This window comes from Lichenostomus cassidix, chromosome Z (assembly GCF_008360975.1).
Source record: "Lichenostomus cassidix isolate B80296 chromosome Z, HeHo_3.0, whole genome shotgun sequence".
In the NCBI taxonomy this organism is placed as follows: Eukaryota; Metazoa; Chordata; class Aves; order Passeriformes; family Meliphagidae; genus Lichenostomus; species Lichenostomus cassidix.
This window is the reverse complement of record NC_139511.1, coordinates 20,399,698-20,423,916: the sequence shown is the minus strand read 5'-3', so window position 1 is coordinate 20,423,916 and position 24,219 is coordinate 20,399,698. Positions and strand designations below refer to the sequence as shown.

At 41.7% G+C, this 24,219-nt stretch overlaps 2 protein-coding genes across 10 annotated transcripts in view; one reads left to right on the top strand and one right to left on the bottom strand.

The window, feature by feature from the left end:
• The first annotated feature begins 4,968 nt into the window (after nucleotides 1-4,968).
• Nucleotides 4,969-13,358, top strand: PPIC (peptidylprolyl isomerase C). 3 transcript variants are annotated; one of them, XM_085043584.1, is made up of 5 exons: nucleotides 4,969-5,114; nucleotides 9,051-9,164; nucleotides 9,646-9,739; nucleotides 11,368-11,552; nucleotides 12,797-13,358. In XM_085043584.1, exons 1-5 carry the CDS (start codon nucleotides 5,016-5,018, stop codon nucleotides 12,923-12,925), a joined length of 621 nt encoding a protein of 206 aa, XP_084899710.1. In that variant the 5' UTR covers nucleotides 4,969-5,015; the 3' UTR covers nucleotides 12,926-13,358. The 3 variants fall into 3 exon arrangements, 2 of the variants coding, with proteins under 2 accessions (XP_084899710.1, XP_084899709.1); XR_014847083.1 differs by lacking the exons at nucleotides 4,969-5,114; nucleotides 12,797-13,358 and adding exons at nucleotides 5,121-5,301; nucleotides 9,984-10,244 and having other exon boundaries at nucleotides 11,368-11,498; XM_085043583.1 differs by lacking the exon at nucleotides 4,969-5,114 and adding an exon at nucleotides 5,121-5,301.
• Nucleotides 13,359-14,904: 1,546 nt separating this feature from the next.
• Nucleotides 14,905-24,219, bottom strand: part of SNX24 (sorting nexin 24) — an 89,581-nt gene continuing 80,266 nt past the window's right edge. For all 7 annotated transcript variants that reach the window (XM_085043585.1, XM_085043588.1, XM_085043587.1 and 4 more), the window contains 4 exons: nucleotides 22,326-22,420; nucleotides 21,187-21,219; nucleotides 20,265-20,329; nucleotides 14,905-15,760 (listed from right to left, as the gene is read on the bottom strand). In XM_085043585.1, the coding sequence (XP_084899711.1) occupies nucleotides 15,690-15,760; nucleotides 20,265-20,329; nucleotides 21,187-21,219; nucleotides 22,326-22,420 (264 nt within the window). In that variant the 3' untranslated portion in view covers nucleotides 14,905-15,689. The remainder of the gene's footprint in view (nucleotides 15,761-20,264; nucleotides 20,330-21,186; nucleotides 21,220-22,325; nucleotides 22,421-24,219) is intronic.

The window sequence follows — 24,219 nt, the reverse complement described above, 5'->3', positions numbered from 1 at the left end:
CAGCATCACCAGTATGCATAAACTTTCCAAGATAATGTAAACCAGATCCTGTCTCATTGTCTCATCTTGCTGTTTTTAAATATCTTCTGTGCTATCAAGCACTCCTTTCATTCTTCCTGCCTCATACTGCCATCTTGTACCTAGATGAAACATATTTACACTTCAATAAACAGAGAAGTCATCCTTGCAAGTACCAACATTTTTATTGAGAGAGTGAAAGGGAACTCTTGGGAGTGCTGTGGCTAGTAGTGTTGTTCAGCATACCTACACCTTCATACACTCTGTATTAAGGAGTATTAAATTAAGAAGCCTCTCAGCCAGATCATCTTTTTTGTGTCTTCCGAGCTCCCTGCTCATTCTTCTGCACCTCCTGGGTTGAATCAGTGTACTACTCTGACTGAATTGCTCTGAGACAATACAGTCTCATCAGCCAGCCTTGGTCTTCTTTCAAATTCAAAACCTGGAATTAGCCTTGGCTCCACTTTTTTCCTTATTTCTTTCCACATTCATTTCAAATGCTTGCGGGTCATCTAGTGACCCACATGCATTCAAAGTATCAAAAATGTTCTGTCCCACGCATGACAAGTTTAAAAATACTTCAAATTAAAAGGCTAAAATATTTAGACTAGATATTAGGAAGAATTCTTTATAGCGGGGTTGGTGAGGCACTGGAACAGGCTGCCCAGAGAAGCTGTGGCCACCCCATCCCTGGAAGTGTTCATGGCCAGGTTGGATAGGCTCTGAGCAACCTGGTCTAGTGGAAGGTGTACCTCCACTCATTGCTCAGTGCAAGGGAGTTGGAACTAGATGATCTTTCAAGCTCCTTCCAAATGATCCTTCCTTCCATATGATTCTGTGATTCTCTAAAAAGAGATGAAAATGGTAAGTTTACACCTTCTGGATTTCAACGATCGAGACTTATGTGATTAGATACGTATGTGGACTGCAAATGTTTCTGTCACTATTTAGGTAAAATCCTTTAACTCTTGCCTAATGTATTTGTACAACAATACAGACCTTTTAAAGTTTATATCCAACTACTGTAACAAATCAGTAAAACTTTGGACTTTTTTATATTTCTGCAGTAAATCATAATGCCAGAGTTAGTCAAGCACCATTGCTATGTGTTTGCACGGCAGGGAAGGCAACTGAATCATAATATTAAATTCTCAGCCTTATCAAACTGGCAGAGAATATAAACATATACATAGTTTACTCTGAGTAAACTCTCATACTCACAAATCCGTTGAAAGTGCACTGACATATCAAAGAATCTAGCATAGGAGACACATTACCTTTTGGGCCTGCTTTGATATTTAAAGAAGAATACAACTGTGAAATATTGCACTCAGCAACGGGATCAGAGAAGTGCCATAATCACCTATACATACATGAACTAGTTTCGATTTACTAAAATGAACAGATCTAAATAGCTGTAGGATAAATGTCTTGAACCAGGCTCTGAAGCCCCATATCCACTAGTGCTGACTGCAGTCTCCATGGGCAGGGCTTTGGTAAAGCCTTCAGTTTTACAAAATGCCAGCACATAGGTCAGATGCCAAGGTCAAGTCTTTAATTAGTCCAGATGGCTCTTTGACTCAGGACCTACAACTACATTGTACGCCTCTTGAGGAAAGAGGATTTATTTGTGTCAGTCATCAACGAAGCAAGATGATAATTTGGTGTTTCTGCTCATGTGCTATGTAATGTGGAATCTGTAACCAGCCCTCTCTGCTGTGCCTGTGAAATTAACTTTTACTGCAGTCGTATGATGAGAAATCTCATTACCGTCAGATACACTAGTGTGGGCAGCATGTAGGCAGAATAGAAAAGAGCAGAAAAGTTACATCCCCTACAAAAACCAGTCTATGACCACCCCATAGAGTCAAAAGAGAGCATTAAGGTGTGTCTATGGTACATTTTGGATTGGATGAGGAATGAATTTTGAAGTGGATCATTCCAATGTCCCAATTTACCATATTTCAGTTCAGAGTGGCCTTGCCATACATGAATCAGATGCCTGTCAAATGAAACTACCTGAGAGAATGTGATCCACAAGCACGCCTGCACTCTTCACGTGTTGTAGGCATTTGGTCAGCTGGACAGACCACCTGAAAAGCACACAGTGAAGACATTGTCTGTTCATGGACAGGTGCACTCTTTGCTGCCCAAAACCAGCTGGACAGCCAGGTCCAGGAAGTGGAGGTGAATGGAGTTACACTGAGCTCGTGGCCAGTCACAAGGTCTGCTCCCCAGGGCTCAGTGTTGGGGACAGTCCTGTTTAAAACCTTTACCCATGATCTGGATGAGGGGATCGAGTGCACCCTCTGTCAGTTTGCAGGTGACACTAAGTTGCATGGGAATGTTGATCTACTGAGGGTGGAGACTCTGCAAAGGGATCTAGACAGGCTGGATTGATGGGCTGAGGCCAATTGGATGAGGTTCGACAGGGGAAGTACCAGGTCCTGCACTTTGGTCACAACAGCCACAAGCAGTTCTACAGGCAGGGGACAGAGTGGCTGGAAAGTGGCCCAGGGAAAAGGTCCTGGGGGTGCTGATTGACAGTGGCTGAACATGAGCCAGCTGTGCCCAGGTGGCCAAGAAGACCGATGACATCCTGGCATGTATCATAAATGGTGTGGCCAGCAGGACCAAGAAAGAGACTGTCACACGGTCCTGGGCACTGGTGAGGCTGCACCTCCAATCTTGGGTTCAGTTTTGGGCACCTCACTACACGACAGACACTGAGGTGCTGGAGCATGTCCAGAGAAGGTCAGCAAAGGTGGGGAACAGTCTGATGCACAGGTCTGATGAGGAGCAGTTGAGGGAGCTGGTGATGTTCAGCCTGGAGAAAAAGATCTTCAAGGGAGATCTTATGTCTCTACAACAACCTGAAAGGAAGTTGTAGTGAGGTGAGGGTCAGCCTCTTCTGCCAAGTATCAAGCCTTAGGACAAGAGGAAACATCCCTCAAGTGTGCCAGGGGAGGCTTAAGTTGGATATTACGAAAATTTCCTTCATGAAAAGGGTTGTTAAGCACTGAAACTAGCCATCCAGGGAAGAGGTAGAGTCACCATCTTTGGAGGTATTTAAATGTAGATGTGCGATGCTTAGGGACGTGGTTACTGCTGGGCTTGGCATTGCTGGATTAATAGTTGGACTAGATGACCTTAAAGGTCTTTTCTCACCTAAGCAAATCTATGATTCTATGGCTATTGTGTCTGCTACTTACCAGCGGAGGCACAGTCTCGGGCTGAGAGGTTCAGCAGCACACATACAGCGGTGCAGAGCACATTCTCTCTCGGGCACTGCACCTAAGCTCTGAGCCGGCTTTGCAATTCTATGTGTAGGTGCTGTGCCACACACCCAGAACCACAGCACTGCTGAGTTTAAGCCTGAGTGTATTTATGTAAGCCACTGACAGCCTCCAGCTTGCAGTGTATTGGCACCTGTTGTAACTTTCACATGCTGGCAGTTGAGAGGCCACAAAATTTCAGTGTGTGCTACAATTTGCAAATTTTCTAGGGACTGCAGCAGCAACACCATTTGAGACAGGTCCTGAATGCAAATGATATTTTAGCAGAGAAAGCAACAGGTAACTTGCTAGACTGGGATCCCTCTTCCTCATCTGGGTAGGTAATGGCTTGGGGAGAAATGTTTGTGTTTGATGAATTCCTTTAGTGCTGCTGTTTACTGTTTAAAGCCAGGGCTGCCAGCTGACATGGGTCCCAAGCAGTGCTCCTCCACTATGAACACAAATGAACCCAGCCTCACAGGCTTCTGTTTCTATGCAGCACAATTAATACAGCAAAGATGAAAGACCCAAAATGACTGAATCAGAGAATCAGTCACGTTGGAAGGAACCACAGTGGGTCATGTAGGTTGTTCTAGAGCATATGGCACAGGATTGTATCCAGATGGTTCTTGAGGATCTCCACTGAGGCAGAGTCCACAACCTCTCTGGGCAATCTGTTCCAGTGCTCAGTCACCTGCACAGTAACTAAGTTCTTCCTTTTAATCAGGTGGAACTTCCTGTGCATCAGTTTCTGTCCTTTGCCTCTTGTCCTATTGCTTGGCACCACTGAGCAGAGCCCGGTCTATTGTCTTGCCACCCTTCCTTCAGATATTCATAGGCATTTATGAGGTCCCATCTCAGTCATCTTTTCTCCAGGCCAAACAGGCCCATCTCTCTCAGCCTTTCCTTATAAGAGAGATGCTCCAGTCCCTTTCTTGCCCTGTTCTGGACCTGCTTCGGGAGCTTCGCATCTCTCTGATGCTGAGGAGCTCAGAACTGCACACAACACTCCCGATGCCCCTCACCAGGGCACAGGGGCAGAACCACCTCCCTCGACCTACTGGCAATGCTCTTCCGAATGCAGCTCAGGGTACCATTGCCCTTTCCCACAAAGGCACACTGCTGGCTCCATCCCTTGAGCGTTTACTGTTCTGTGTGCTTCCCCCACACGTGGCACCTTCCCCGGACACAGCCTGGCCGAAGGCTGCGTGCTACTGCAGCCCCTCTTGGCTACTGCAGCTCCCGTTCGGCGAGGCTGACCCCGGCCAGGGCACACGGCTCCTCGCCGACCGCGAGGAACGCGCACCACGACCCCCCGCGCTTACAGCCGCCCCGAATCCAGCGGAGGGTCCGGGCCCGTCCTGGCAGCCCCGCACCCGGGCAGCGCCGGCCGCTCCCGGGCGGCTCACGGCTCTGCCGGGATGGGTGATGGTTTCTCCGGGACGGATGCCCGCTGCCCGGGATGGGTGCCCGCTGCCCGGGGTTGGATAGCCGCTGCCCGGGACGGATGCCCGCTGCCCGGGGTTGGATAGCCGCTGCCCGGGATGGGTGCCCGCTGCCCGGGGTTGGATAGCCGCTGCCCGGGGTTGGATAGCCGCTGCCCGGGACGGATGCCCGCTGCCCGGGGTTGGATAGCCGCTGCCCTCAGCCCCGCAGCCCCGCCGCCCCGGCGCGGGAGGAGCCGCCCCTGCCCGGCGCAGGCGCCGCAGCGCTGCCGGCGCCATGGCCCGCGGGGCGCTGCTCGGCGCCGTGGCCTGTCTGTGCTTCCTGGCCCCGGCGGCCCAGGCCTTCAAGAGGAGGGGACCCAGCGTGACAGCCAAGGTGACTCTCGCCGCGGCCGGGCAGCCAGGGCATGGGTCGGGCGGGGCTGTCCCCGGGCCGGGCAGCCGTGCCGGGCAGCCGAGCCGGCCGGTCCCCGCCCTGCCCCGCTGCCACAGCCGCCCCGCGCCGCATCTTGGCGCTGAGGGCTTGGGGCGGGCTTGGGCAAACGCCACAACTTCACCGTTTTGTAAGGGTTTTTTTTGTTTTTGTTTATTTTGTGTGTTTGGTTAGTTGGTTTTGAAACCGCTTTGGGCACGCCGCCTTTCTATAGGCGCTGCCACACGGCAGAGTTCGGGCCAGCAAAGTGGAAACTCGGCCTGCAGAGCTGGAAACCTTTAAATTCCTCATCGCTCCAGCGCTGCTGCGGGTCCTGCTGCTGCCAGGGCATTTCGGGGCTGCTGGTGCCGCAGGGCTGCCCGAGCACGGCGGGTTTCACTGCGCAGGAGCTCGTCTGTGCTGCGTCTCACTCCTCCCTGCTCCCCGAAACTGCTGGAGGGCTGCAGAGTTGATCAAGGGAGTGGAACATCTCTCTTAGCTGGAAAGGCTGGGGGAGCTGGGCCTGTTCAGCCTGGAGAAGGGATGATTGAGGAAGGACCTCATCATGTCTGTGAGTGTCTGAAGGAAGGGTGTCAAGAGGATGGAGCCAGGCTCTGCTCGGTGGTGCCAAGCTGATGCACAGAAAGTTCCACCTGAATATGAGGAAGAGCTTCTTTTCTGTGCAGGTACCCAAGCACTGGGACAGGTTGCCCCGCGAGGCTGGGAGTCTCCCTCCCTGGAGATACTCAAGAACCATCTGGACACAGTCCTGTGCCATGTGCTCTGGGATGGCCCTGCTTGAGCAGGGAGGCTGGGCCAGATGATCCGCTGTGTCCTTTCCAGTCTAACCCATTCTGTTCCTGTGCGAAGCTGTTGGTATTGAGAGCTGTCCCTTAGTTGTCCCCTTATTTCCCGCTGCCTTGTCATTGCTGCCCACAGTGCAGGAGATGTGCGTGGCGCCTGTGGCACGTGTGGCCACTGCAGGTGGCACTGCCCTGGAGATGGATTCGTGGGCTGCGGTGCCTGGCGGCAGGATGGGGATGCACCTCGCTACTGCAGCACGCCAGGATCTTTGTCCAGAAAGGGTTTGCTTGGTGCAGGAGGTGGGATGTTTAGTCCAACTTGGGATAAAGCAGGAATTACATGTTTCAGCTGCCAAGTGTCTTTCCACCTGCAGTCAAGGGGGAGTGCATCCATGGTGGCAAAGACACCTAGACTCATGGAAGTGTGACAGGGAAGGGCAGGGGCAGAGCTGCTTCCTCTAGTATGGCTTCAGCATCCTAAGCCACGGACTGTGCTTTTGTCTCTGAATTTCATTGCCACTGTTGTCTGCAACTGCTTACAGTTTGATTGCCATGGGCTTCTAGACCACAGATTAGATTTTTTGGGGTGGGTAAATTTGACCTCCAAATAATCTTCTTATATTCCCATTCAGTTACGCATAAAGTACTTTCCTTCTTCATTCCTTCTGCCTGGGATATAATTTTATGCTGTTTCTGATTGTTGTGACACATAAAGAACTGCAGTGGCAATTTTGTGTGTCCTAGGTAGTAGTAACTTTACAAAGTTCTTCACATTACACCAGTTTTCCCTCTTCCAGTTTAAGTAGTTTTCTGTAATCTTTCTTCATATAAAAGGTATTTCATACCTGTTCACCATCTGTTCTGCCCATTTTTCTACATTTTTTTAGGTTGGTTTAATCATTTTGCAATAGAAAAGCCAAAATTACATGCAGCACTTGGGATGTGAACTCCCAGTACAGATGTAATTATGATGTAATTATGCCCATCTCTTTTCTGTATCCATTTTAATTATTTCTTGTATTTGTTTTCCTTCTCTGACCTTCACAAGCCCAAAGCCAAACCTTTCACTGAACTGCTCAGGATGACTCCAGATGTATTTTGGCCCCTTGTTGTGGCTCTACGCCATATTAAGTATTTTTGCATTTATGAGGTTATGACATTATTTGGCCTCTAAGAATCATGAGATCTTCCTGTCAGCCTTTGTGTCCCTGAATAATTGAATGCTCTTGTCCATTTTTTCAATTAGAGGTGCACCATCTTGTGTAAATTATACATGACTATGTTTATGAGAACCAGCCACTCTTTCTGGTGGGTTCTTTGTTAGTATCAGTCTTGAGATACTTACCTTCAAATTGTAAATAAGATTAAATATTTATAAAAATATTAACAATACTGAAAATTTATAATATTTATTTTCTTTCAGAGTTTTGGGTGAAGAATTTGGCTAGATGTTTTTTGAGATTTGAAAGTGCTGTGTTGACCAGCTCACTAGTGTATACATCCTTGTTGAATTTCCCGAGAAATTGAGGAAATACAGTCATGCAAACATGGCTTTTCTATGCATAAATAGTGTCTGGGGCTACCAAATATTTCCACACTTGATTTTGTGGCCAGAACTATGCACAGACACATTTTTAGAAACGCTGGGTTTGCTGCTTAGGCAAGCAGCAGTGCCACGTGTGAAGCCTCGTGGCTGGGCTAGGCTTACAGCATATGATGGACTTGTCTCCATGTGCTCTGTCAAGGTGTCTGATGTGTCTGCTCTGTGGGGTCATTCTTTGGTAGCCTTGGTCGTGTCACTTTTATATGGTAATGTATTTCAGGCAGTCCTGCTAGACAAAATAGACAGACACTGGGTTTAGAAAATGTAGGAAGGCAGCACCCCTTACCTAGATAACTCTGGCGGCACAATTCAGAGCGGTTTGTTTATAAAACTGTTAAAAAGTTAGTGAAAGTGTGCTGCTAGTACTTTGTGAGCCACACATCTAAGAAGCATGCTTTTCAGTGCCAAGTGCCAAGGAAATGAATGAGGTGTATCAAAAGGAATTTTATTTCCTTTACAGTGCTTTTATAGTGTTAGCCAAAAGTTCAACAGTCAAAACCACATGGAAGATGAAGAAACGGTAGAAATGTTTAGTAGGAGAGCGTGAAAGAGGCATTCACATTGGAGAGACTGTGGTAATTTATTATCATTATTGGACTAATTTCTTAGCATTACAGACAAGTAATACTTGGTTGAGTGCCACAAGGAACAGCAAATACCACATCATAGGAATACACATTGCTGTTTCCTAGAAGTTGTAATAGCCTTTATGTAACTTTTTCAGAACTTCAAAATGCCTCATTTCCTGACAGCTGTTCCTATTTTCAGTAATTATTGGAACATTTTTGCATGCTCAAATATGCATTCATAGATTCTGAACTATATTAAAATGCCTTATAATTCATTTGCCTTTTTGAAGTTGCTTTTCAGCAGCGTATACATTGAAGCTTTTAGGCAATCAGCTGAATAATCTGGCCTGGTTATTTCTCTGTTTGGTTTGAATTCATATTTAGGAAGGCAACTGCTTGCTTGAGCCATAGGATGTTCTTCCCACTCTTTGTCAATTCAATGGAATTTAGGCTTTTGTCTGTACATACTGATGCCTAGAACAGTGAAGATTATGAGTGGATAGCAAACTGTTGTTTGTGGGGAGTATCAGTACTATAGTTCCTTGTTATTTTTCCCCACATGGGAATAGCATCATTGTTCTTCCTTACTTCCATATTTCATCTTTTCCACTCAGCTTTAAAGATACATGGCTGGGAAAAATCTTCTTGAATACTATCTTCAAACTTGAGATACACCAGTCCCACACAGCCCATGAGAGCAGTAAGAATCAAAACATATTGTCACCAGTTCTCAAACAATTTTCTGCTTAACCTGATTTTGGTGGTTCTGAAAGGATTTCTCTGAAACAGCATCCTTAGGAGTTACAGGATACTATTAATACAGACCAGCCAGAAGTAATTTCTTACCACCTTACTCTTTGAAAAGCTTAGCTGTTTGTTGTGCTCACGTCTATATCACTTTTGTTCCCTTTACAAAAATATTCAGGTGTTCTTTGATGTGAAGATTGGAGACAAAGATGTTGGCAGAATTGTAATTGGATTGTTTGGAAAAGTTGTCCCAAAGACCGTGGAGAACTTCATTGCACTGGCAACTGGAGAAGTATGTTTGCGGCTTTCTTCCACTGTGTACTCAAGTTTGGCTTGGGAAGGCAATATTTGTTTAATGCTGTTTCAGTTGTGAAACTGTCCATCTTCATCACTGGAGCCTGTGCAAAAGTGCCATCCCCAAGGCTGTGCACTGGTGTGTGTCTTCTCAGGTCCTTGGTTCACAAGACAAAATTATAAGATGCTGGATATTACTACCTCAGTCTGTCCCTGCCTTGCAGATCTAGCATGTGGAGTTGCTGTGGTCAGATACCAGTCAGATCAAGACAATGGCTTTGATCAGTTGAATAATACCTGCTTTGTGGCAGTGCAGTCCAGCTGTGTTTATGTGCACCTCAGTATGTCTTTCTTGACAGTATAATGTCCCTTGCTGGTATATTCTGTGAAATCTAGCTATTCACAGCTTCTGTATTTCCATATGATTGTATATAGAACTGGATGTTACATAAATTTAAAGAATTATTTAATTTTCTTAGAGAGGATATGGATACAAAGGAAGTAAATTTCATCGTGTGATCAAAGACTTCATGATTCAAGGAGGAGACTTTACAGCTGGAGATGGATCAGGAGGTAACATGCGTAGTACCTTCCAGGTTCCCTTTTCCTTGTTCAAATGTCTGCTGAAAATATGGGCAAAACAGCATATTCCTTCGTTGTTTCTGCTCACATAAAGGAAAAAAACCCCCAAACCAGTCCACATTTGCTTTAGAGCATCTAGTACTTTTCCAAGAATCTTGTAGCCTAAGCTGGCAGCTGTTTGGATTATCTGATTTATAAGTATGTGTAGCTCTTCCTTTGTCCTCAATTTTTGCAGATAGCTCTTTTCTGTCTGTGACTTGTCCCCATTCAAGAAGCATGGCTTTGTGTGCTGGGCTGGAGCCACGTGACCAGCTGAGCTGCTCTTACAACTTACGGTCTCCAAAAGATGGATGTCTCCACCCTTCCCCTGCTCTGGCTTTGACAGCGCTCCTTTCCTGAGGCTCTCACTGATTGCATGTATAGGTGAACCCATTCAAGTCATCCAGCAGAAGTCTAATCCATGGTGAAACAGTGAAAGCGCATAGAGGGAAGGCAGGTAGGGAAGGAGGAGGCTGTCCTCTGTGCCCTCAGCTCAGCCTGTTCTAAGGAACCTCTGAAATGTGCTGTGAGAGGGAATTTTGTAACAGGCAGAAAGAAATTAGAAGATGGGGGTCATGCCCACTCCCCTTTTTTGTCTTCCTAAAACTGAAACCATAAACTCGCTGGTGCTGTGAGTCCTGGCTGTATCCTGAACGTCCTGAGCCTACAGAAGAACAGTTCAGTCCACTCAGGAGGGCAATCCCAGCGCAGCAGCTCTTGCACCACACTCACTCTGGCTGCAGATTTCTTCTCTTCCTTTACACGCACATTCTTCACGTGCCATTATTTTAACTGTCTGCTTGAAATGTTAGTGATTTCCCTGCTGGGATAGAATGGAAAATACACATTCCTTTTCCTAGCAGCAAACAATGGGGAAGACCATAATACCAAAGACATAGTTTTAGCATTAAAGGTAGTCAGCATTTATTTGCTTTCTGATGTTTATTGGGATAGCATCTGGTGGTGTTTGGAGCAGTGTGCCCATTGTGCTATGCACTGCACAAGTAAAGAGTGAGACAAACAGCCTTCTCTTGTTGGGGTGATGGTGGTTTAAACATCACTGACGTGTTTTCTCTCTAAACTATTTTAGAAACATCAAAATCTTCATCTCGTGGTTGTACAAATCCACACCAAGTATTTTAGTCTAACTTCCATTTGGTCTTCATATGTTTCTAAACATGTCTAAAGCAATTTCTTAGTATAAGGGAAAGGTTTAAATACTGAAATTGTCACAAAACATGTCAGCCTTACTGTTAGTGGCCATAACTTTGTACTTTAATTTGCCAAACAGAATGAAGTATACTATTGCTCAGTGCCATCTGTAAACCAGACCTTTGAAGGTACAGCTTCTTAAATTCAAAGGATGAAGCATCATCAGCTTTAACTATTGTCTCCTTGTATGTTGTGGTTTAGCTTACCTTTACACACAAAAGGACTGAACAGTGATGTTCATTCAGACTATGTTCATTCAAACAATGAATCTTCAGGTCCTGAATTCATACTTTGTTTTTCCCATTTTTGAACAAAAAGGGGCTTTTGATTTCTTTTTTAAGGTTTGCTTTCTTATTTTTTTGTGATAGGAAGAAGCATCTATGGAGAAAGGTTTCCAGATGAGAACTTCAAGCTCAAACACTATGGAATTGGGTGGGTTAGCATGGCTAATTCTGGCCCAGACACCAATGGATCCCAATTCTTCATCAGTGTGACAAAGCCTTCCTGGTTAGATGGAAAACATGTAGTATTTGGCAAAGTCCTTGATGGAATGGTAAGTATAAAGTAGTGGTTGATCTGGACAAATGGTGCCACATTATATTCCTGTTGCCATGGTTCAGAAACAGTTGCGTGTTCATCTAACATGTACATGGTAGAAAATGACTGTGAAGAGCTCCAGCTGGATGATTTAGAACTGAAATAGCAGAAATAGAAACCTGTACTATGCTTTTGGCTTTCACAGCCCTTGTTTCAGACTGGCAACTGCTGAAATCAACACTGACACCTTTGCAGATTACAAATGGCAAAAATGACAAAAGTCTCCTCCTTTCACTAATGCTGTTAGCTATGAAATAATTCTGTTTTTACAGGCTAAAATCAAATTGTGTAGCACATGCTAGTTATGGGTAACACTTTCACTGTTAGGGTTTCTAGAAGCATGTGAATGTAAACCGTGCAAACACATACCGATAAAAGGCTAAATAGAATTTTAAGTTGAAAATTTATATTTTCAAGTGATTATTCTTTTATGACTCTGGTTTTTCTTACAAAATATTCCTTATTAATTTGCATTTTGAAATTAATGGGGAAAACATGAGCTGCTGGATGGACCAATTCTTTGAGGAGTTTGAAAACCTCATCAGAACACTTGCCCCTCACACCCACATTCATACGGAATTCCATTTTTATGATGTACAGCAGTAGCTGCAAATTTTTGAGAAGATATTTAGACTTAAGTTTCAGTTTAGTCAGATTAATGGACAAATATCCAAAACCAAGTAGTCAGTATACCTAACTGGATTTTGTCCTTGAAAAATATTGGTGGCATGGTACCACACTGAAAATTTGTATGTGGGTGAAAGGTAAAGGCAGTAACCAAACTTCTGGAAGTGCAGATATGTTGTACAATTAGAAAAATAATAATGCTTATCTTTTCTGATCTCTGGATTCATTTTCTGCTCACAGGCCACAGATAGAATCCTTTATGTGCAAGGTTATTCAGCTGAATGTACATTTTCAGTTGTCTCTTCATAATGTTTTTGTTGGCATTTTGGAGTTTCTGGGAGGGCAGACAGCCTTCTCTGTGCTTCTGTCAGCTGTGTGTTAGTTACAAAGTGGCATAACTGCTAATGTGGAAAAAAAATGTGGGAAGTCAACAGGGTAAAGGTCTTTGTTCAAAAGCTGGCTAATAAGGAGCGATGTTAGGCACACTTTGTTGTTTCTGTGGCACCAGACTTCAGCCACTGGAGTTTCTTTGGCTAAACTGAACCCTTCTGTTTGCTTTTTTGTGTTTAACAGTCTGTGGTGCACTCGATAGAACTCCAGCAGACAGATGAACATGACCGGCCCCTTCAAGACTGTGTGATTGTGAACAGTGGCAAAATAGCTGTGAAGGAACCATTTGTAGTTGAAGTTGGTGACTGGTGAGGCCAACACAATGAAAAGTAAAACTTAATCACTTTTCTTTAATGCCTGTTTTTAACTGATCTCAACTATCCATTGAATTTTCTCCTCAAAACATATGAGGATATATTTAAGCAATACTTATCATTTGCCAAATATGGAAAAGATAAAACCATTTCTGTAACAACTCGATGGAGCTGTCACTCCTTGAAATTCAAGACATATCCCACAAAATTCTACATGTTGCATAAAAAGCCTTTAATGAAAAATTTTATCAGTAAATCTGTTTTTTCAAGGTTTAAAATACAGTCATTTTGTTCTCTTTGGAAATATTAGCAATATTTGGTTTTGTCTTTTCAACTGAAAATATTTACCATAAGTACCAGCATTTTTAAAAATTTAAAAAAAAATATAATACAGGAGTGTTTTGAATAAATAAACTTTGATTTCAAATAAATACTTGAGAGCATTTTTTACTCTATCCCCACGAGGTCTCTTTCTCATCTCAGTTGATTCTGCAAAATATGCAGGGGGTTCTGCTTTTCAGGAAATATGGTTGTAAGGTTAGAGCAGAGGTGGTAAATTTTCCTAATCCTAATGTGTCAGATAAAGTCCCTGCTGTCATTCAAAGAACTACAGTATTCAGACACCACCCTGTGATCAAGAAAGAGCAGATTTTCTGTCTATTATTGAGTAAGATTATCAGAAACAGATTAAAACAGAAGAGTCCTTGTTTTGCAGCATGGTGAATTTTGTAACACCTAACTAATGTTATTTATTGTAAAGCTCAAATGCTTTAAGTTTTGCTGTAAGTTTGAGAACTTTAAGTTCATTATTTTTGTGATCTTCTGTAAGTAACTCTTAAGCTGACAACTGGTAGCTTTCAAAGAAGGTCAGTGTAAGGTGACACTTAAGAGACACCTGTGTTAAGGCCTTACAGTACTCCACAGGGCTGAGATGTGGATTTTTTCCCTGTGAGTTGAGTGTTTTAGGACTCAAGATGGAAGAGCCAATGCCAAGATGTGATGAAGGACTCGTCCAGCTGTACAGCAGGCAGCACACTATTCCTCTTTGCAGTGACTAGTTTCCTGAAGGGTGTCCCAGAGCCCATGTCAGGTATCCAGAGTTGAAGGGATTCAGGGTAGGGAGAGGCTGCTACAGCTCAGAGCTTGTAGGTTCCTACTGGCATTCCACTCACAAGGAAACAGGGAAAACTGGGGCTGGGATTTACCCCAGGTTCCCCTGACATGTCATTTGCAGTTACAGGATGCTCCTGCTGATTCTTCATCCACAGCTCTGGGGCTTCTCCTGAGGGTGAATACTGACACTTCTTTTCAGAGAGCTGTGAAAGAATTTCTGTCCTTTTCAAACAGAACTGGAGGAAAATTTGGCAAGGGCCTCTAAATTTGCCTAGTGCTAGGCAGTCAGATTTCCATTTTACCCCTGATCACTTTCCTTTCTCCTAGCTGTTTAAAGAAAAATTCTCTGAAAAGCAGCACTGGGAAGCAGGGTTAACAAGTAGGACTGAGAATGCCTCAGACTGCCTTGCCCAACCAGCTTTTTGCTAGCAGCTGAAAGCTTTCCTGGAGGCTGAGCCTGCAGACCTCATAAAGTTAAGCTACCTGAACAAGTGCTGGAGTCACTAGCCTACCTTTTTTCCAAGTCCCAGCTTTCCACTCTCCCCAAATGGCTTCCAAACACATTTAGGCAGGCAACCCATGTGTGTCCAGGATCAGACTTCTGTTTGTGCCCAGCTTTGCCAGTGCTGCTTTTGTGCAACACTCCCTTCTGGTGATGAGCCCAGTGACTTTACTGGCTGTTCAATTACCCTGAATTTTTTTTCACCAAGACATATACTTTTGTAAGCCTACTATGTTCACATAGCGTGGTGCTAAGAGCTTTAAATGAGCAGACACACAGGTATTTTCTCACACTTCATGGGGATTCATCTCAGATGACAGAATCTCAGAAAAACTTCAATAGAAAAGCACAAACTACTGAAGTTGTACATTCATGTCCTAGTAATTTATTTTGTAATGTCCAGTAGCACGCATACAAATTTCCAGTTAAATCTGAACATACATACATATGTATCAGTTTTAGTTTGATCATAATCTTAATAATATTCTCGCTTTAGTTTACCACAGAGTTGTATGTTCTGTGACTTATAAAATGTTAATATATTGGAATACCATCAGGAAGTTGTGGAGAATAAACAAACACACAGGTTAGATGTCATAACTGAATGGAGATGTGTAAAAGCCACATAAAAGCTCCTGGTAAGTAAAATAATTTCAACTGAAATCTAGAAAATTTCCTCAGAGAGTGCTGTGTATTTCAGAATGTGAAACCATGTTTACCAATTCTGCACACTCTCTTCAGCACTTTTAATCCATCCAGTGCCAGTAATGGTTAACGTGCTGGGAAAAATCCTGGTGCAAAAAGGTTTAGTGTTTGCTTTAATAGAAATTATAGAAATAATTAGTAAAACTTTTCTCTTAAAAGGTTAACATAATTCAGTGTATGACTTAGAACATTTAGTGTTAAATAGTTAGAGCATGTCAATATAGAAGGTATAAATAACTTCAATACTGTTGTTTCCCTATCTTTTTTTAAAAGCAGCAACTTTAATGACAGTGATTTTATTTAAAAAGACATAATGCTTAATCTGAGGTTGTGCCTCTTGCTTCTGAGCATAATTTTCACATCACAGAATTTTACTCCTGTTAATTCTGTTAACCATGACTCAGAAACTTGCTTCAGCTTCTTCTTGCCATATGCATAACCTCTACCTGGGCAGTAAATGAGGATAAAATATTCCATGTAGAATGCCGTCTATAACTACGTTTGGAAAATGATCTGGAAAAAAAAATAGAGAGAAATTTACTTTCTCATCCATGTCAGTACAATGTAAATGTTTTTTTGAAACTTAACTAGGTAAGGCCTTGTGTACTTTGGGTTACTGCATCACTCAACTGTTTATCTGTGTTGGGGATGTGTTATTAGTAATGCTGTTTCAGCACTAAAGCCACTTTAGGGTAGCACTGGGCATTGCATGAATGCGCTGCCAGATTTGTAGCTTATTGATTTAAAGGGATGTTCTAATACTTAATGCTGCTAGGCTCCAGCTCTTTATCTGAATCTTTTCTCACAAGGAAGATGGATTACACTGGCAATTCAATTTCTAACAAAATCTCAATACACTTGAAGAAATTTCAAGATTGCTACTGGGAATACTTCAAAGCTGTTTTTTTGTATTGTGGTTTACAGCAGTGTTTAGACTGAGAAGACTTGAGGTTGCCTGTATAAAGATGATTATTTGAGGCAAGAAATTCTCAGGTTGTCCAGTCAACATAAAACATCACATTACAAAATGGCCTCCTACAGTATTTGAAGGAGAAAATCCCCAATAATTTGTTGCCACAGATGCAGAGGAAACTGCCAGTTAATTTTCATGTTCAATTTGACATGAAAGAATTACCTGATAGAACACAGTAATAGATCCAGGATGTACATTGTTGAATTGAAAAGATTTTTTAAATGCATCAACACCTGAGGTTTTCATGAAGGCTTTATTTAAATCACCAGGCATTAAAAGTAAGAATTTCTGATCACATCTTACAACCTGAAAATTGTTAGGATACTAGAAATGGATTTGCCACTAAGAACAGACTGTTTCTGATACAAAACTTTCCACAGTAATCAAACTATCAGCCTACAGGATATTCACAAAGGGGAGATGCAACTGTTATAAAAATCACTAGTACTTGATAAATTAGATCACCCATATGTGGGTGGGAATTAGGGTTTGCCCCTAATTCTTTTCACAGAAATAAGTTTGGAGGTAAAAATATTGATCAAAAATAGATTTGGACTCTATAAAAACCATCCTTATTGTCTTTAATGTGTTATTTCATTGTTATTAATAAAGTGATATTTTAGTAGGTTTTCATGAACTGTAACCTCCACTGTAAACTATACATGCACAATTCTACCCAGCTTCTCATCATTATAAATGACTTGCTAATATTTTGAATCCAGTAAATGTCTCCTCAAGTCCTGTGAGCTCATCTGTCCCAAATTACCCTGGTAGAATAACCCTGTGCAGTTATCCAAAATACAATTGTAAAGGCAATATGATGCTTTTCTTCTAGATTAAATGCCACAGTTCCAGAAACCAGTTTTTATTCCTTTTTCTATAACATACAGTATATATAGGAAAATTAGGATTGATTTTCAAAATGATATAACCTCACAACATTAGATATAATGTGAGCCTTTTCTCCTTAAAAAAATCAAGTATATAAATGTAAGTTAAACATAACTAAAGTGTGTGTATATATGCATATATAACTTAAGTATAAATATTAACACAACAAAGCAGTCTTGCAGATCTGTGATACTTGCATGGCTTAAAGAATCATCAGAACAATTTTCAAACAAGCAACTGTAAATCTAAGAATCCATTTTTTTAGCTTCCAGAGTATCTCCAATTTGAAGCATTAGGTGTTTCCTTTATTTTTCTTGAGAATATTACTTTTTTTTTCTTCCCACACCGTTACACAAAAGGTGGTGTGCACTTGGCCACTCAGACTGTTAGATACATGAAAAAGGGAATCTGAAAATCAATGAAGTTTGTAACTGTGGATCTTATTTTTGGAAAATTGACTTGCAACTCAACAGTGCTTAAAGCCTGGTCACTGGAATAATGGCAAGATGATATTTTAAAAAGGCAAGTAACAGTGCAATGACAGGGTGATAATATTCTTGGGTAGTAAGTTGCAGAAATATTTATTTTGTTGAAAACTCACACGATTTCCTATTTATTGAAATATGTTAACACAAGCATTCCTATATCCTGGAAAGACTTCTGATTGAAACAACTGTTCACCTTCTTCAAAGAAAACATACAACAAATAGTTAGTTATTAATGGACACTTACTTTTGGTCACAGGTTGAACAACTTTGGCTGTTTTTACAAAGGAATCAGAGTCTATCAAAGTAAGAACTGATCTGAGAAGGAGAATTTTAGAAAGCTCATCTATATTTTCTCTGTGCTGCAAACTAAAAACAAAGAATAAAGGCAATGGTAGTTGTGTAAAAACTTTGTTTCTTTCTAGCTACAGCTGAGTCAACTAGCCTCTAGACTTCAGACTTGGTTTTCTTCTTTTTTAAATCACAACTTGCATTCTACTTTATGCTTTAATTCATTAAGTTAAAGAATGACTAGCAGTGAATTTGATGTTTTTGGGTTTTCAAATACAAATATTCATCTGCCATATAAAATTCTATGTACTGTGGGTCAAGGCCAGAAAATATCTTGGCAAAAGTCTGACATGTCCTTCTCAGATGTCATTAATGAGGCCTACTCAATATCTAAACAACATACATGTTAGAAGAGGCCTTTATCTTAATGCTTTTTTGTGTTACTTAAAAGGCTAGTTACAAAATACATTACAAAGTTCCTAATGATTTTACAAAAACGAAGCTCAGCCTTACTCAGAGTACACATTATGGAAGGGAGATAAATACCATCACAGAACTGCAAAATCTTGAAGTCTTATGGCAAAAAGTTACGTGTGGGCTGGAAATATTAAGCACCATCTCAGTTTTTTTTGATAACTGCATATGAAATCCCTCTTCTCTCTTTGGAATGGTATGGAATTATGTGATGTTCGTAATTTATACTGGGCTCTTGAGGAGTCAAGTCTGCAATTAGGAGGAGCATTAAACAGCAAGATTAAGACACGCAGTGTGGCTTGCTCTAAACAGGTAGCATCTGGACCAGCTTTTACACAGAGGTAACTCTGTGGGTGATTCTTCGTTACTGTTGTCACTGGGGTCAGGCGTGACCCTGGGCAGTGACCCCCTCCCCTTACCATGCTTCGGTTCATCGGTTTTGTGATTTGTACTGCAGCCTCAAATGAACACTCAGTCTGTGGGATCAGATCAGTGCTAAGTCAAAGTAAAAGCTAAACAACCTTGTAACATATCTTCTATTGTGGATCTTCTGTGTATCTTCTGAGTCACACAGGACCTTTGCTGTCTGTGTTTCACTCTAGTTACACCTTTGAGTTCAGTAAGACTTCACAGGGTCAATAGTGTTTGGCCACACTACTAGCTAGAGTGGACATTGCCTGCAAGAGAGACTACTTAACCCGCTCACAATATATGAGCTTGTCCCTTTGGTTTTGATAAACAGTTTGAAAAAACAACAGAACCATAGAATGGCTGCAGCTGGGGCACCTGCAGGCAGTCACCCAGGATCATGGCCACGCAGCTTCCGAGTGTCCCCAAGAGTGGAGACCCAACACCACTTTGAGTGACCTGTCTCTGGGCTTGGGGCAATGTTCCTAGTCCTATCACTGGGCAGCACTGAAAAGAGATTGCCTTTGTCTTCCTTATGCCCTCAGGTATTTATATACATCTGGAGAAAATCTCAAAATAGTACACTCCACTGGCTAGGGAAACTGCAAGCAAAAAAGTGTTCTTTCCTAAATTTATTCTTAAAAATGTAGTGGTTTTCTAGGCAGTGTGAGAATCTGGTTTCTACACATTATTTTGTAAAGTGAAACAAAATGCCACAGTAAAAAAAAGAATCTTTATGTGCAGCTCAGGGAGAAAATTCTCTCCCGAAAGCATATTGTATTTTTTAATAAAATATTTAGTAGAAATAGCGAGTTCAAACAAATAAAATGACAAAACCAAGAGGAACACACTCTGCAAATGGTTCTTTTCCCCTGCACACATTTAGTTTAAGACAGGGTAACTTCTCTGAATTTATTAATTCAAAGAACTTTTTGTATTAAAAAAAGAGAGTTTATAACGAACCATTCCAAACATTCTTTTGAACCACATATAATGAGATGAAGTCTAATGTAAATGTCCTGTGAAATACATCAATTACACTTGGAGTACACTTTTTTTCCCCCATAAAGAGCTCCAGAGATTATAAATTATAAGGAATAATAATAATCCAAATGGAAATACAAACAAGGTTGCAGTAGATTGTCTGGTGTTTAGGGAAGAAGCACTTACAAAGGACTGGGCCTCCAAGTTCAAAACCTTCAGGCAAAGTAGCCAAAGGGTCAACAAGAAGAAAAGAAAAGCAGTGTTCATCTTTTGATTTGAATTCTCAGTAGGCTTGCCTGAGAGAAAGGGGGAGAAAATTCCACCCTTTTATAAATCACCCACCCCACTTAGTGTTTTAATGGTTTCTTACACAAGAACTATCGTTTTATTGGCAGGTTATTAGATTTTGTACCAGTGTCATTTGACTAGGCTGGTATTAATAATAATGTGGTTTATGCAGTGCAGGGTCAGATCAGTAAAGTGCTGTTAAACAGATGACAGGTTTGATTACCGTTGGCTTTAGGCAAGACATATGGATCCCTTAGGAACAGCAGCACAGGCTGGTGGGACAGTTTGCTGGAAAGGTCAAGAACAGGGATGTCAGTATCAAGGGATAGCAAACAGACTATTCTACAAACTAGCTTTGATAAAGTGAGGTGGCTGAGCTGCGCAGGAGCCACACAGTACAGTTCTGCACACCAGTGCTGCCCAAGAGGGGAAGCTCCATCTCCAGAAGCAAAGCTCACTGCTCCTCAGCCACACAGTGAGGAGCAGTGAGCTTTGATGTCAAGCTGGAGGAAGGGACTGCATCCAGGAGGAGTGGCTTGCAGCTGGCTCTGAGACCTGATCCTGCTCTGCTCCCTGGCACGCAGTGTCATGCAGGCTAGAAGACCATCTACAACCAGGCTCCATGTCTATAGGCTCTCTGTGCCACCAGCAGACTCCAAATGTCACCATGTTCAACAGCTCCCAAAGCAGTTGCTGTACCCATCACCCATGGAAAGAAGTCCTTGGAAGCCCCCCAGGCCAGACAGCCTCCCCCAGCCCTCTCCACTCTGTTCTGTACATGTGCATTCCAAGCAGCACAACCAAATACAGATGAAGTTCTATCAAATGCATAAAGAAGAACCCAAACCTCTAAACCAAATTTCTTCTGCTAAATCTTCTCACAACAAAAAATACATTCCCAGATATATTTTAGAGCTGGCAGTATTCTATCAGTTTTGTAAGGAATTTCTCAACACTAGCATAAGGATATTCAATTCACACTATAAATGGACAGATATAGCACAGCTGATGGTAATATTTAATAAATACATTTAATTTTAACCCTAAACTACTGCTAATTTGTTAACTGCAAGGAACAAATAAACACCAATAATTTAAGTAATTTATTAATCAGGTGTCTTATAAAGAGTAAAAATCAACCTCACCTTGATTCTTCCGATTCTGTTTCATCAAAAGAGCTGCAAGTAATGTGAGAGGAAACTTTGGTTACAACAAAATAATTTTACAATTAAAACCCCCAAATCCTTTAAGAATCACCAAAAGGGGGAATCTTTCTGCTCAGTGGCTGCACAATGCCACATAAGGAAATGAATGTGGGAGATTGTATCATTTTATAACCACACTACTTAACAATGACAGCATCCATTTTACTGTAACAGAATAATTTCCATCTATGTATCTATGAAGTGTTGGGGTACAGTCCCACTGAGAATACTGGTTGATGTCATTAACTGCAAATGAAAACTACAAGTCTGCTAGCTTCTCAAGCACTCTGGACATTGCCCTGGGCCATAGACACCTCCAAGTCTAAGAGGGCCTCAAAATTATCTTCAGGTAAACTTGTCTTCTCTCCACTACAGATCCAAATAGTTCTTCCAAAGTGGAAAAGGGCCATGTGGCTTCCTGTGGAGCAAATTCTGGTAATGCTTCTGGACTATCAACCACGTCATCTTACATAGCAAATTCTCCCTACAAAGCTCACAGCTGCAGATGGTAACAGAGCTTCCAGTTACACTGTTTTGGGTATTTCTGTAGTTGTTACACCCATCATACTAAGATTCCCTTCTGCCACTCTTGTTAGGAACCCTTCCCAGGGGGTGGAAAATTGGGTCATTGGGATAATATCATCAGAAACGTGAAAGACCTCAATTTTGAACACACAGAGGGAGATCATAAAATGATCACAGAATGAGCTTCTATTTTGTGCAGATACTATGACCATAAAACACAAGCAAATGCTTTCTGTGCAATTTTAGTGAGTGCTTAGGAATATCTTACATTTCAGTAGATACTTCAAGATCTACAAGAAAATATTTTTCTCATCTAAGCTCTCCTATGCTTTCCAAGAATATTACATTAAACTTCCCTTCTGTCTTCGAACAGGCTGGATTTATTTTACGACCTTTTGGGGATATATAAACATACTTAACATGAGCCTAATGCCCATTTATTTCACAGTGTTAGAGTTGGCAGCAAGACCATTTTAAGTCAATGGAATTGCATCAGCACTGAGTGGATATGGGCCTTTTGGCCTCCATATATTTTTCAGTAAATGAGAGCTTACCCACAGCTTTCTGCTTTTGGCAAGGTAGGTACATGACGAACATTCAGAAAATCAAGAAATATCTTAGGGAGCTCTTCATTTTCTAAAATGACCGTCTGTAAAAAAAAAAGGCACAATAGAAACCCACATTTTAAAAATATTTTAGATATAGCACACTTCTATTAAAGCTACTAAAACATTTCTCTCTTGCAACAGTTTTAAATTCTCCATTTTTTACACCTATTTTGGAATGCCTCATTTCAATAGGAAAACCACAGTTCTTGATGAATCCCTTAGAAATACATACAGCTTATGCTACTACATTCATTTTCACCTGCCATCACTGTTGCCAAGCTATATGCCTCTCAAGCAGAGATGTCTGATTCTGGAACCAAGTTACTGGCATGCTCACTTGTGAATAAAATTCTGTTTATTTAAAATATAAAATAAAAGAGCCTCAGGTCAGTGCTTTCACATTCACCTCACAGAAGACTCCCATCTGGCATATGAGCAGAAGAAGAAAGTCTTCACTTTGTGCAGTTTTATTAATGCACATCTTGGTATATGACAACCAGGGAAACTCCCTGCTTGGCTTGACAGGTCAGCTTACAGGGTACTCCATGTGTCTGCACTACAGCTCTGAATGACAAAGCTCTGACCACGCAGCTGCTGGCCAGACCTGACTCATTGTTCCACAGCCATGATGCGATGGCCACAAAATGGCCAGACTACATCCTCTGTTTTTCCCATTGATGAGATGATTTGCAGTTTTCACAAGACAAACAGTTCATAAATTCAACCAATGTCTCACCTGAAAGATTAAGCCCCTATTTCTTTACTGTTCATAGTGACATCCATGCTGAAAATGTGTACTTCACAAGGAAAAGGAAGCCACAAGCTCGTTCTTAAAGAGATTTCCTACATAAAGGTCTGATCTGAGGTGAATGCATGTACAGAAGAAACTTCGCTGGATTTAAAATTAAATTGACTCCTAGAAGCAAACCTATCCATGTTCATCCTGTTCACTTTCCCACCCTGTGATAGAAGAAATAAATATAGAGAAGAAATAAGTCTGGTGATGGAAAGAAACACCACTCTTACGTTCAGGAGGTAACTTACTCCTGTGTGTGTATTCTTTTACATTGCAATATCATAAGGGAGACACAATGGTATACAGAGGATAGCAGGAACAGAAAAAAAAAAGTTGGAAGAGACATCTAGAAGTCATCTAGATTTTATAGGAGGATTTATAGCAAATGGTTTGGTTATTTGTTTAAGGAAAACCCACTTAGTGTTAAATTACCTAAGACGTGAATGGACTTAAAGAGAGAAAAGCATTTGAAAACAAAGATATTTGAGAACTAGACCTTTTTTTATGTTCCATCTGCAAGCCTGAATTCAGAGGCTACACTTTCTCAACAGCTGAGGGCATCACTGAAATGTTTGAATAAAAGAACAGGGAAAAATGCAGCTTTTGAACTTTTCTGTTCTAGATTTTAAGGGATGTAACAAACAGGTCTAAGATGCTGGCAAGTGTTAAGCCTTTCAGTTCACCTCTATATGAAGAAGTTGCATTAAAAAATGCCACTTTGTTTGCATTCTGCAAAATCAGCACTCTGCTGCTGCAAAATTTATCCTGTTCTGCATTCAGGTTATGCACAAAAGAAGGCATGGAGTTGGATGCATATTCAGAGGGTGTGTGAATTGCATAGAGATGTGTATGACTGGCTCAAATAAAACCATCTCACTAATTATATGCAATGAGAAACCACAAAAAGTTGTAGAAAGATGTTTAAGGGCATCCAGTGCTTATATGCAACTTCATACTTACACCTCTTGACAGCTTTTTCTAAAAGTTGAGCTGCCTGCTGAGGCTGCTTAATGAAAGAGAGAAGAAGAGAAGGATACACCAGTT

Bases quoted from the DNA above. Each gene is read 5' to 3' on its own strand.
- PPIC (XM_085043583.1), top strand. From the start codon at position 5,146: ATGGGTCGGGCGGGGCTGTCCCCGGGCCGGGCAGCCGTGCCGGGCAGC. The intron at 5,302-9,050 runs GTAAGGGTTTTT...AAAAATATTCAG, and splicing joins CGCCACAACTTCACCGTTTT to GTGTTCTTTGATGTGAAGAT. The intron at 11,553-12,796 runs GTAAGTATAAAG...TGTGTTTAACAG, and splicing joins GCAAAGTCCTTGATGGAATG to TCTGTGGTGCACTCGATAGA.